At 39.4% G+C, this 13481-nt stretch overlaps 1 protein-coding gene across 6 annotated transcripts in view; it reads right to left on the reverse strand.

Annotated features, from left to right (window-relative positions):
- ehbp1 (EH domain binding protein 1) overlaps nucleotides 1–13481 on the reverse strand; it is a 157568-nt gene that overhangs the window by 2574 nt on the left and 141513 nt on the right. For all 6 annotated transcript variants that reach the window (XM_067455541.1, XM_067455538.1, XM_067455539.1 and 3 more), the window contains 2 exons: nucleotides 6329–6428; nucleotides 5195–5268 (listed from right to left, as the gene is read on the reverse strand). In XM_067455541.1, the coding sequence (XP_067311642.1) occupies nucleotides 5195–5268; nucleotides 6329–6428 (174 nt within the window). The remainder of the gene's footprint in view (nucleotides 1–5194; nucleotides 5269–6328; nucleotides 6429–13481) is intronic.

Raw genomic sequence — 13481 nt, forward strand, 5'->3', positions numbered from 1 at the left:
CACATTTGGCCTTTTTAAAAGTCAGTAATGTGCTTCATTCAAATGAAATATTTCTGCTGCGGTTATGTGAAATTGCAGTGTGGTCCCGAAAGGTCTGCTCGTCGCTCTTGTTTAACCTCTCCGCCTTTGAAGTGAAGCGCAGTGGCAAAATGAACACAGTTCCAATATTTGAAAGTTATTTGACCCCCAGCAGCTAAATAAAAGTCTTTGGTGTTTCTGAAATTAGGCTTCAGAGAGGCTAATGCTAAATATTTGTGAGGATTTGTCTCAGCTTTAACAAATTTGCCAAATTTGAACAAAAAACATGGTACATTGTTCTTTAAAGAGCAATTTAGCTATTTGCAAAAGTGAGTTTAATTCTCTGTTATGCTAGTAATGCAACACAGGCCGGCCATTTCCTGTGTGCCTACAGTGCTGACTGCATTTAACTTCCTGAAGGCCAGACTGTTTATCCTGCATCGCTCTCCATACGTCTGTGTCTTTCACGACCCTCCTCTTTAATTCGCTCTGTCGTTTCTGCTACCCCTCCGTCAAAAACGACAATGCCTAGTTCACAAAGACCTGCCTGGAGGGTAGGCTACGACCAACAAAAAGTTCTCCTGCATGTCCCAAAGAGGTAGAGAGAGAGAGAGAGAGAGAGAGAGAAAGCCCCTCGACTCTTTACCTCCTCCTCCTGTTCCCCTTCAGCATTCTCAGCCAAAAAGCCACAGATCCTCCCCTGCACCTCCGGCAGAGGCCGCATGCAGCTGTCAATCAAGCGGGAGCGGCACCGCCCCCCTCATTAAGAAGGTAAACAATGAATATGGACGCAGAGGGACACGGCAGAGTGAACGAGCGATCGCAACTCGCCATAAAACACTAACGGAAGCTGCTGCCTCCTCTCTTTCCTTGAAGAAGAGATGGATGAAGACTATTTGGAGTTGTTGGTCGTGGTGGGTTGGGGGGTTCAATCCTTTTTGGATTACTCCCCTCTTTCTCTCTCTCTCTCTCTCTCTCTCTCTCTCTCATCGCCCTGGGCAATCACGTTAAAACTCACATGGTTGGTGCTTATTCAGATAACCCTAACAATGCACACCAATGGTAACCATGTGAGCACTCACAACCCACAGAAGAATGCACTGGTTCAAATCCCCATGACCCTCCTCCACAGCAAAATTTATTCAAGAGTGCAACCTGCTCGGCAGCTTCAGGAGGCACAGAGCTTCTTCTGAGAGTTCTGCTGAAAGATCACTAAACACAAACTTCACACACCCGCTCTGCTCGCTATAGTGTACGGACACTTTTGGACTTAATGGAGATGTTTTTTTTTGGTTAGAACTTTTTTTAGGAGGAAATAACAGGAAATAAGTAGTGTTGGAGGAATCCAGGGAAAAATGCTTGATCTTATTACAGCAGATTTAGGCGAGCAGTGGGCAGACTGGGAGCGCCAGCGTAAGATGGAGCTGGAGAGAGGCCAGCTGGGAATGAGACAAAGACCAACATGGAGAACCATGACAAGGAGGGTGACGGGACGACAGTCCCTGGATTCTTACCACACTTCACCCAAACTCCATCAGATACAAATAAAGTGACTATCAAAAACAAACCATATACAAAAATGTCTTTGAATAAATGTTTGAATCACTAATCTGCATCTTGTGTTTCTGTGCATGCATATGAGCGATGTAGATAATATGGTTTATGAGAACTACACAAAGTTAAAATGCTGAGAAAAAAGGGCTAAAATAATTTCAGTAAAATTATACAGCCTTGATATCAACTACTGCTAACAACAGAATATTAACACCTAAAAAATAATAATAATAATACAAATATAGAACATAGAATATATTACGACAACACAAAAAAAAAACTTGTGTGAATCGGGAAACTACACAAATACTAATGTCTATTAGGTGTTGTTGAATAAAAGCGGATATTGAGAGTCAAATGCAGAAAGCGACGGCTAAATGGAAATGAACACAGATTTCAGTGAATAGTGTAGAATGAGAAAGTGTCGTCTCGCCTTATCTCCAGTTCCAGTCAACTAGCAATCTTGAAAGAGTTTGCAACATCATCAAAGCCGGCCATTTGATAGGATTCTCACACTGCACCCAATCAATCTGAGGAATACGGCAGCCCAGACATGTAACAAAGCTCAAATAGATTTACAAATGGGGTTGTAGGGGGATAAGCCCTTGCACAGGATTACATATTGATTTTAAACATATAAAAAAGCTTATCATATAAAACCGTAACAACAAAACTGGGGGACCTATGCAGAAATCCCTCAGCAAAAAGGAGCGTCCACTTTCAAATATAACGCCCCCGGAGTGCACCGTATTTGAGGAAAGAAAGAAATAGGGAGAGGGGAGGGGAAAAAAGACGAATTTGAGAGAAAGCGTGTGTGCATGGCAGGCAGATAAAAAGGGCAAAAAGGATCAATTTGGAGGCAGAGAAATAGGAGTCATGGCATATTGTGGAAGGCCTCGCCACTTTTCTTTGCCTCCCCACAGCAGAGCGCAGACTGAAGGGGTTATCGTTTAGCTGACATTAACACTCACCCTGTTTGCTCTACACCTTTAACCGAATCCTTTCCGTCTTTTCAACCTGCCTTTATAATTTATAAAATACTTTCTTTCCCTTTCTGGTGGCTTCAGATCTAATAATGTGTAATGCAACAAGGCAACAAGTGTAGTGAGTAATGATATCTACAGTATTAACAGGTACAGATGACAAAGGTTGTTCCATATGTCCAGCTAGCCAGGGATGGGCAAATTCAGATCTGAATAACTGGCATCCTTTCAAAATTTAAAAGTGTGAATTTGAATTGAACTGGCCACACCCCAGAGGAAGTGAACTGAAATTTGAATGGGAATGATAATGAATTGCATCAAAAAAAAAAAAATTCTGGGAAAATAACTATTCCTCCATTCTGGTCCATAAAAGATTATTTAAAGGGTTAGTTCACCCCAAAAAATTAAATCCTGTTATTAATTACTCACCCTCATGTCGTTCAACACCCGTAGGACCTCCGTTCATCTTTGGAATACAAATGAAGATATTTGTGTTGAAATCCAATGGCTCAGAAAGGCCTTCATTGACATCAATGTCATTTCCTCTCTCAAGACCCATAAAAGGCACTAAAGACGTCGTTACAAAGCTCATCTCACTACAGTGGCTCTACAATCATTTTATGAAGCGACGATAAAAGTTTTTGTGCATGATTTTGGATCGCTTGTCAAACCTCCAAACTGCTGAAATCACGTGACGTTGGTGATCTGAATCATGAATCGATGCGCTTATTCATAATGCTTCTAAGCTTCGGGAAGCTGTGAAATCAGAGAGGCTCGTTTATACAAGTCGTTTTTTTTTTGCGCACAAAAACTATTCTCGTCGAACGACATGAGGGTAAGTAATTAAAGACAGAATTTAAATTTTTGTGTGAAATAATCCTTTAAATGTATAATTTATAAGATCATTTTCTGTCTTTCTGTCTGTCCACCAATCAAACCCTCAAATAGTTTTAAACACCTTTTAAAGTTTGATACTGGTTGCATTTTTAGTTTTCTAGTTAAAAACAGTTCAATAATTAATTAAAATCAATAAAATAATTTCAATGTATTTTAATGGTTCTACTTTATATTCAAATGTAAAATGAAAATGTAATTGTACTACCTCAATTGCTTATTTTAGCAGTTAGCATGAACACATTTAAGGACACCTTAGAATGGAGAAATAAAATTTTATGACATAAAATGTCATAAATGCTACCCAAACCTCTCCATGTCATCTATACAAGCCTTCAATATTACTCATCTTCAGGTCCCACCGACTGTAGATTCTCCGCTGCGCAGTCGTGGGGTCGAGGAGGGAGAGTATTTTTCTCTATCAGCGAAAGAGTGTGCACTGATACGGGAGAAAGTGTGTGTGTGTGCATCTGAACGCCTCAGCCGCTACACTTCCAATGTCATCAGCTGACCAAGCAAATCAGCAATTACCTGTCTGCATTGCCTGGGCGCGAGAGCCCGTCGGGGCTCCAAATAAGAAACTGATGCACGAACCTCCTCACCAGCAGCTCAGAACTATCTCTGACTCGCTTCAGAAACACCCTGACTCTGAATGCCAAGTGTTGGGTCTCATGGGAGAAAGAGAGAGAGAGGGAGCGAGAGAGGGAGATAAAGTGAGAGAGAGAGAAAATAACTGCGAGTGATAATTCAACAGGTAGCAGTGTGTGGACTGATAGGGTTGTTACAAGCAGCAGGGACTGCATTACCACAGCCGTGGACGGACCTCGTCACCCTTGCACATCCAGACCAATATTTGGAACTCACTCCATGTTCGCTGATAAGTGGACACAAGGCCGAGGCACTTCGACATCTGAACATTATTAGCTTAAGTTCTCGTTATCGGGCTCAGCATTTAGCGTACAGTATCACGGCGACTCTCAGCGTGAAGGAATCTTTCAGAAACAAGACAGAAGCATGTCAAAATATCGAGATGAACCGCGTTGATCTGCCTCGGCGAAGCCCTGGAGGTGAGAAAGCGTGTGGCGAACAGCAGCATCACAATATGACGAGCTTTGCTCTCTGCTTGGCTATTCATGTCCACTGTCAACCTCTCCGAACTAATTAGAATTGATTTATGATGGATCAGCTAGCTTATCAGGTGCAGAAAGAAATTACCATGGCTAGCCAAGGGGTGAGAGGGTCACCATCGAATTGTAAAATCAATTTGCATTGATTGTAAAAGGTTCATTTTGCGAAAGAGGACACAGTCAAAGGGATTAAACTTAACCAGACAACTTTGATACCGCACAATAGGCTTTATTTTTTTACTTTCCTTACCTGTCTGTATTACACACACTCAAAAAGCTTATAAACAGGAGCGCGTCCTCGGCGCCCCGGGGCACATCACAGAGATTTAATATTGATGTGGAAATGACATGTGCACCTGCGGCTGTAATACGCGTGATTCTAAGAGCAAATCATATATCTTGTGTACAATCCAAGGGTATTGAATTTGTAAGATCTACATTATTAAAGGGCACTAAAACAATCAGTAGTGTTTTCACATCAGAGCTTGGTGGGCGGAGCCACGTCGGTGGTGTCAAAGAGCACGTCGCGGACAGGTTTAATTAAGCAGGAGAGGATCTTTGTCTTTCACAGAGCGCCTCTCAAATTCACCCCCAAATCCCTCTTTCACTCCCTCTTACCTTCAATCGCCAGCATTGCTCTTAATTCTCGGTTCAGCAGCTCAAAGCGTCTCTCCAGATCGTGTTCCTTCTCCCTGGGCAAGTTGTAAAAGTTCATCAATATGTTAATTACTAAATCATTAAACACTTAAAGAAACCTTTAATAAACATTGATTCGTGAACTCGCCAACACCTTCCCTACCTCACATTAATCTACTGCAAATAAGCGATACACAAACTGGAACAGAGGGGACCGAGAGCAGGGAAAAAGCGTGCGGGCGGGCGGGGTATCACGCGGCAAATTAAATTTCACCACTTTCAAATGTATTGGAAATGAGCTAACTCTGTCCCTAATAGAATTTGTCCTTCACAGCCTGTTCAGTGACTAAAAAGAAATGAAAGAAAGAGAAATTATCAAGGCCCTTTTAATTGAGCACTTAAAAAGCCCCTTTCCAGTGATATAATGTGATTAGAATACTTCAATCTGTCATTTGTGAGAGCTTTGAAACTCTGTCTCTTTCTTCTCCTCTACTCTCTGTCGCTCTTTATGCAGAATGAACAGCCACCCAGATTTCTGTACGTCTCACTCTCACTTTTAAAGAAAAGGATGAAAGGTTTAAAAAATGAACATTATCATCTTTTGAGGCAAAAAATAACTGTGAAAGCAGTTAAAAAAAGAGGGTAAATATGGGGTTATTGTTATAATGGCTTCCTCTTTTAGGTGAATGAAGTCATTTTTTCAATTCTTTTTTTGGTCGATCCAATTCTCATAATGGGTGGAATAATACAGTCTTTGAAATCACATTATTGCAGACGCGTCCGTACCGATATGCCGTTTTGTCCGCTTTACGGTGGAGGGCCGCCAGGGGAGGGGTGAAAGTGAATGAGGGGCCCGACCTTCTGACTGAGCTCAGGTCTCTTGGGAAAATCATTTCAAGTGTGGGTCTCAACATATTATAGGTGTGTGTGCTCAGAGACCACTGTTACATTGGTAAGGGTGGGAGAGAGAGAGAGAGAGAGAGAGAGAGAGAGAGAGAGAGAGAGAGAGGGAGAGAGATAGAGAGAGAGAGAGAGATAGAGGGAGAGAGAGAGAGAGAGAGAGAGAGAGAGAGAGAGAGAGAGAGAGAGAGAGAGAGAGAGTAAACATTAACTCACAGCAAAGAGAGCTGGTTCTGTCGGCGTATCAGAGCATTCTTCTTGTTGACCAGTGTGAACCATTCCTGCATCATGGATTCCTCCTCTTCCTTATTATTTCCTGAAGAAAAACACATAGAAAAACATAGCATGTTAAACTTTATTATAACGTATTATAAACATTGCTCTGCTGTAAGAGTTTTCAAATCAGTGGGCCTGGCTCAGAAAAAAACATGAACTAAAATAAATATCATTACTAGGGGTGTAACGGTACACGTATTCGTACCGAACAGTTTCAGTACAGGGCTTTCGGTATGGTTCCGAATGCAGTCTTTAACAGTTAACAGTCAGCTTGTTTCCCATATGAACATGAGTATTCAGTCCATTTTATCATGAAATTCAAACGATAAATGCCAAAATGTTTTGATGCTCTTTGATGTGACGAGACTGATCACTGTAGGCGCGTCAGCTCGAGGTGCAGCACGGCGCACAAAAGAACGCGATCATCTCTTCCTAAAAAATAAACATGAATTCATATCTTAAGGTATGTTGAGGAAACATTACAACTTACTGAAACATGTCGTGTAATCGTTCAATCAGTGTTTCAACCACGGAAAGACGTCAATAAAACAGCTTGTAAACAATGTCCTGTAGCATCACATTTACCTCAGAACCTCAGAAGTCGTTTAATGTCCACAGCTGTTGGTTCACTAGACACATGAACTCTTTCACTAAAAATATGCACTATAGAAGCCTATATATTAATTATATTCTACTGAACCTGTTAGTGATGTCTTAATTGGATGTATGTCTTGATGTATGATTAAATAAATCTGTCATGAAAATGTCAGCCACTGTGCATGATTATATTTCAACAACGAATTGGAATTATTTTTTATAATTAGATTTAGAAGTTAATGCAAAAACTGCCTTAAATTTACATGTTTGCATACAATATGTTATTTGAATGTTGATTATTGTATCTAAAAAAAATAGCAACTGAATTTAGGCTAATAGTTTGGGCTCTGTTAATATTATAGTAATGTGCAAGTAAGGGCTCCCTATATAGTTTACAGCATTATCCTTAAGACATTTTTAGTTATAATTGAATTCATACCACTGTTTAATAAAAATAAATAAAAAGCAATTTTGTAAAACTGCTGTACCAAACCTGTACCAAACCGTGACTTCAAAACCGAGGTATGTACCAAACGTTACACCCTTAATCAATATGATTTAATTCTGTTTTCTAAAGTCTGGTTGGAAATCATGAGATTAAATCACAAATTATTTATAGTCATCACAAAAATTAGCCAACCATTAAAGTTCTAGCCCGTTACAGCAAATCTCCACTTTAAAACTCAATACAACGGTTTCATTTCCAAAGTCTCACTGCAGCCTTTAAACACACACCTTAACCGAAAGGAACACACACACACTTTTGACCGACTTTCTCTGGAACGGATAAGTTAAGCACTTTTCTCACACCTCCAACGAGTATAAAGTGCATCAAATGAGATTATCTGACAGGCTTTTCTCAACGCCGCAGACTGACACGCACGTTAGGAAGCCATCCAGATGTGTGTTCACTACCTACATATTAGACACTTCACAAGGTACTGCCATTGTCAGTAAAACAGAGATGCCTCTGGATTAGAGCAGGATTAATGAAGGCTGGTTACTTTCCTTCGCTGACTGGGATTAAAGCCTCAACTTCAAGTCTTTGTGCAGCCTCAGAGCTTCAGATCCGATCCGATCCAAAAGCACGTGTCCTGTGCATGAGGCCTACATGTGTGGATGCCGAACTTACACTGACGGAAACTACTAACAGTTGGGGGCCCGCACATTGCTCAGGGATTGACAGGTAAGAAACTCAATTACTCAGATTAATTCTAATGGTAAAAATCAGCTGTTTGAATTTAATGACACATGCGTGAGTGTATGTGTAACTGCATATCTGGAGTGCAATGTACACTACTTCAAACGTCTGATGTCAGTAAGAGGTGAAAGAAATAAATACTTTTATTCAGCAAGGATGCAGACATAAAAAATACATAAAAAATGCTATTCTTTTGAACTTTCTATTCATCAAAAAAAAAAAAATGGATTTCACAAAAAATATTCAGCAGCACAACGGTTTTCAACATTTATGATAATAATCAGCATATTAGAATGATTTCTGAAGAATCACATGACACTGATGACTGGAGTAATGATGCTGAAAATTTAGCTTTGCTATCACAGGAATAAATTATATTTTAAAACAGAAAAAGACAGTACGTTTATAAAGTTGTGATTTCACATTTTGTTGGTTTTGTCTGACCAAACGACGTCATCTCGATTAAAAACTTTATTTGACCTCAGACGGTATCAAAGGTAAGCAGACACTGTGGGGTTTGGCAGTTTGGGCCGTGGGGTAAACCGGTTAAGTGGGTTCAGGAAGAATGACTCCGATGTCAGTATTCTGAGCATTTTTTGTGACACTAATTATGTCTTTGAAGAGGGATGAAAGAGGAGAAAAGATGAAAGATCCTTTAAGCTTATGTAATCACATCACCTACTCTATGCTCCTGTGATACCTGTCTGTTCCTGACAGCATCAACAACAGAATTAGCATCTGTACACAAACACGCTCACTTCTTTTACTGATGTGAGGACTTTAAGATCAACTTTTGTGGATGTAAAGATGAGAATTACAGTGCCACGGCATTAAATGAAGATCTGTGCATCTAAATGATGCTGGATGACTTTGATGTGCATTTACTGTAACTGTAGTGCCGAACACAAAGACAATTATACCTATTATGCTCTTATTATACTGCCATTTTTTATTTATTTAATCAAAGTATGAAAAGCCAATATATTGTGCAGATCTATTGCTTTAAAAAAACAAAAAAATAAAAGAATGCACATTCATCTGAATAATGTAATGTAGTTACTATGCAACAAAAATAACAACTGCTATAAGTACTGTGTAGAGATATGGTGAACAAGTAAACAAGCCATAGATGTTACTATATCATGCATTTCAGCATGCTGTATTGACCAATCAGAAGCCAAGACTAGATCTGTCTTAAAAAAAGAAACAGCGATATGACAGTTTGTGTGTGTGTGTGTGTGTGTCTGTCTGTGTGCACAGAGCCATTACGAGGATGGGGTGGGGGTGACAAAGGGTGGATCTTCAATAAGAGTCTGATGTGGGAACTTTTTTCCATCACGCTGTTGCTTGGCACCATGTGACTGTGACGCTGGTCATGTGAGAGAGACAAATCCGCTAGCCACAACAAAGCCAGTGGCTGCCCCCGGTGGGACGACGGCCTTGTCACTCACCCCCACCAAAACTCCACAGCCCTCCACCAGGGGAGCCGCTCTCATGTCTGCCAGTGCCAGATGTGTGAAATTTTGCATTTGACGACAACGCAGAGTAGACGGGAGGGGAAAAAAGAGGGGGTCCGGGATTTAGGAATCAAGCCTGGATTATTGTAGTCAACTTTTAAATAGTGCAGCTCGGAAGGGATAAAGTGTGCAGTGACAGGTCATTGTAGCGACGCACAGTTAAATGAAACAAGCAAATAATAAATGGTAATATTAAGCTTGTGTGACATTGTAAGGGAATGACGGATTAGTAGCCGCATCCTGGAGGCCATTGCCTGAGCTTCAGCACTGACAGAGCCCTGACAGCATGAAAGAAGTCCTCGCTTCACCACTAAAACAAATAACACGCATACAAACACACTTCCGTACACATTCTACAGTGCCAACACTTAAACTATGACCTTTTCTGGGGACGATCCAAATAATTGATGTCCTGAAATTGCTAAAAGGACGGAGCAAAAATAAATAAATCTTTGCCTTGAAGTTTTTATATTTAAATTAAATGCATCTGATTTAAGATCATGTAAGATCACATAAAAAAATGCCACAACTTATACAGTTAATAGATTAAACCAAATCAAATATTTTCATAATGTACTGTTAAAGCTTGACAGAGAATATAGTGACTTATATTTGATATATACTTATATTTGATTATTTTTTTTCGGGTGCACCTATTTGAGCTTTTTTCACCTGCTGATTGTCATTAATTTATTTTAGAAATAATATTTTTGTTAAGTATAAATTTCTGTACTGATAAACTAAAATAATAAAATATAATTTTAAAGGATTTAAATGGTTTTGTGCACTTTAAAAATATCCATTAAAGTCTATATAATATAACAAAAAAACTAAATTTGCATTTGTAAGACAAAAATAATAAGAAAAGTTAGCAAATTAATAACACTTTTTTAATTATACAAACACTTATAATAATAATGATTTGACAGAACTTTAACATTAAATATACTTTCTTAAAAATTAAAATCGGTTTAAAATGAACAGAACCTGCTTCCCTAGCTTGGCTGATCCATCCCAATAGCATTCACTTTACAAAACTCAAGAGATAGACCTTCACATATAGACGAGCGGGAGCGGGCTACAGGGGCCAGGCTCGTCTGGTAGGCCCGAGGGCCTGTGTCCGTGGCAGGGTGATTGGCCCCTGCAGCCAAATCAGATTAAGATAGTCATCTCAGCCACTGTTGCATTCAAAACAGATAGCATTAATGAAATCCTCACACATTTCACAATCTGCTAACCTTAAATGATTATTTACTAACACTTACAGCACACGCACGTGCACACACACACACAAGTTTCATGTAAATATATATAGGTTATATCAGCTATAAACGATATAGCTATAAACACATATACACCTGTTAAATTTCAAATACACCCTAAATAGCGCCAGGCTCGACTGTCATGAGTCCAAAATATCAATTAGATATCTGAGCTAATTAAATATCTGAGCTACTAGCAACTGGCTATAAAGAACACAACTTGATATTTGGAAAACATTAGTGTACAAGATCTTTCCAAAAGTTGCCAAAATGCTTAAATAAGATTGTTTTTAATTTTCAAGGCATGTAATTAGGCTAAATGCTGTGAATAGCCAAATTAATTATGTGAATTGGAGGTTCTATTTTAATTTCTTTTTAAATTAGAACCTTATTTAGATATTTACAGAATGATAAAAAGCAAATAACTCTGAAGTAAACCTCCGCAACAGGGGGATTGTTTTGCTTGGCATTTTGTTTAATTACAAAATTCCCCCTCATTTGATTTAGATAAAAATCTTTTTAAAGCATTAAGAAACCAGAACAATTACAAATTAATCCTGAGTCCTGCTAAGAGCTGGGTGTCTTTACTGAAAGAAAAAAAAAAAACAGGCTGGGGGTGGAGAGAAGAGGCCATAAAGAAAAGAAAGAGAAAAGAAATATATTAAACCCTGTGATCACAGCAAGCTCTTCTCATTTCTTATCCACCCGTTTTCTGTTTAATCCAATACCCAGTAATCCAATTTGTCTATCGGAGTTTGAAGGGGAAGATCTCCACTCCTCTGCCACTCAGTCACTTTTTGAACATTTAAGATTTATTTTAAGTGGGCTGACTCTCCTCACTCGTTCATTCTGTGCGTCTGACTCCCGTTTCACTCTTTTTTTGTTGTCAGGAGTTAAAATGAATTAAAAAGAGAGGGAGAGACAAATAAAAAAAATTGTAAAAAGGGGGGAAAGAACAAGATGAATCTTGTGCGATTGAGAGGAAGCTCATTAAGGCCCAGTCAGGGAGTCTTTTTGAATATGCATGAAGGCAATAATCAGATCTTCACTCGTCACTGAAGGAGAGAGCGGTGAGAACAAAAGGATTGATTTAATTACTCTGAGTGGGTCTGCAATGTGGAGAAGTCTTGTTAGCGTGGGCTGAAAGGGCCGCGCTCGCCTTGCGTCGCTCTGATGGAAGGTAGTTTAGCTTTAACCACAATACCTAATCTCAGGATAAAGCCCCGGCCATTGTGCTTTAAGACGCCCATCACTAGTTTCAAAATGGACAGAACACATTTTCTCTTGTTTAAGCCAACCTAGTTAACCACTAACCTTTTCCCCTGCCTGCTATTTATCTGGGGATCAGCCTCTTTAGGTGACCAAGACACAGAAAAATCAAAGAGACGTGTAAAAAAAACCTCCAGAGATCTTAAATTTACTGAAGCCACGGTTCATTTTTCAGAGATTAAAACAGAATTAAACCATTTAAATAATAACTAAAACAATTAAATTACATTTTAAAAATAATCGATTAAATCACTAAAATCTTTTAAGTGAGAAATAAATACATGTTTTATTATGTGCACTGATCAGATTGTATGTTTTAGGAAACACATTATCAATTCATGATCACAGACTGACATATTTGAGTTAATGGAACATGAGCAGTTGAAGCGCATTACAATTTAATTCCTTGCAAAGTGTCCAGTCACTAGGTTTTCAATTGCCACCGGTATTATTGACCTTCAGTTGCTTGCTTTGTGGCTTATGAGGAAGGATTCATAAGCGGAGCGGTCTTACAGCGACGATAGGAGAACCGCAGGAGGAAAACAGGATCGCTTAAGTCGTCCTTAATGACAGAAAAGTCTTGGCTATACATACACCGTTATCATACATCCTTTCATGTAATTGTTTGAACGTTCAGTGAGGGGCTGACAGAAGATAGTCTGTACCTTAATACTCGTCTCTCACCCGCCCCTCAGTGCTGTTAACACAAACAACTCTTCTGCAAACACCCCAGTCCCCCAGCACTTTATGTCGAGTTTGGCAGGGGCAAAACAAACAATTGGCAGATAATAGATTTTTTTCTTTTTTTCCTTCATATACACAAATTGGAATGCAGTTTTCTCCTTTTACCTAATACAGAACGAATCTGCAGACCCTTCAAAAATGGTTCAATTACTTTAAAGCATTTTCTTGACATGGGGAGTAACAGGAGACTTTATAAATTTTAGCCTGCATGTCTGAGTTAAGCACTAGAAATCACAAATATGTCCATCTCTGTCCGCAGCCCCCTACTCTATTAAACTGCGTTTGTATTCCACCCTTCTTTTTAATCAATAAACATTATCACAGACTGACAGACTATCAGCTAGTGTTGGCCGTTCCTTGCTCCTTAATCCCTGGGCCGCCTGTCCACTATCGCAGCTTCACGATGAGCGTTACAGCCAAGACAGGCAGTTTACATTACAAAACAACAATTACAGCCCTCTTCACAACAGCACTCGCGATAAATAATGATGCAAAATGACAGA

This window comes from Pseudorasbora parva, chromosome 10 (genome assembly GCF_024679245.1).
Source record: "Pseudorasbora parva isolate DD20220531a chromosome 10, ASM2467924v1, whole genome shotgun sequence".
In the NCBI taxonomy this organism is placed as follows: domain Eukaryota; kingdom Metazoa; phylum Chordata; class Actinopteri; order Cypriniformes; family Gobionidae; genus Pseudorasbora; species Pseudorasbora parva.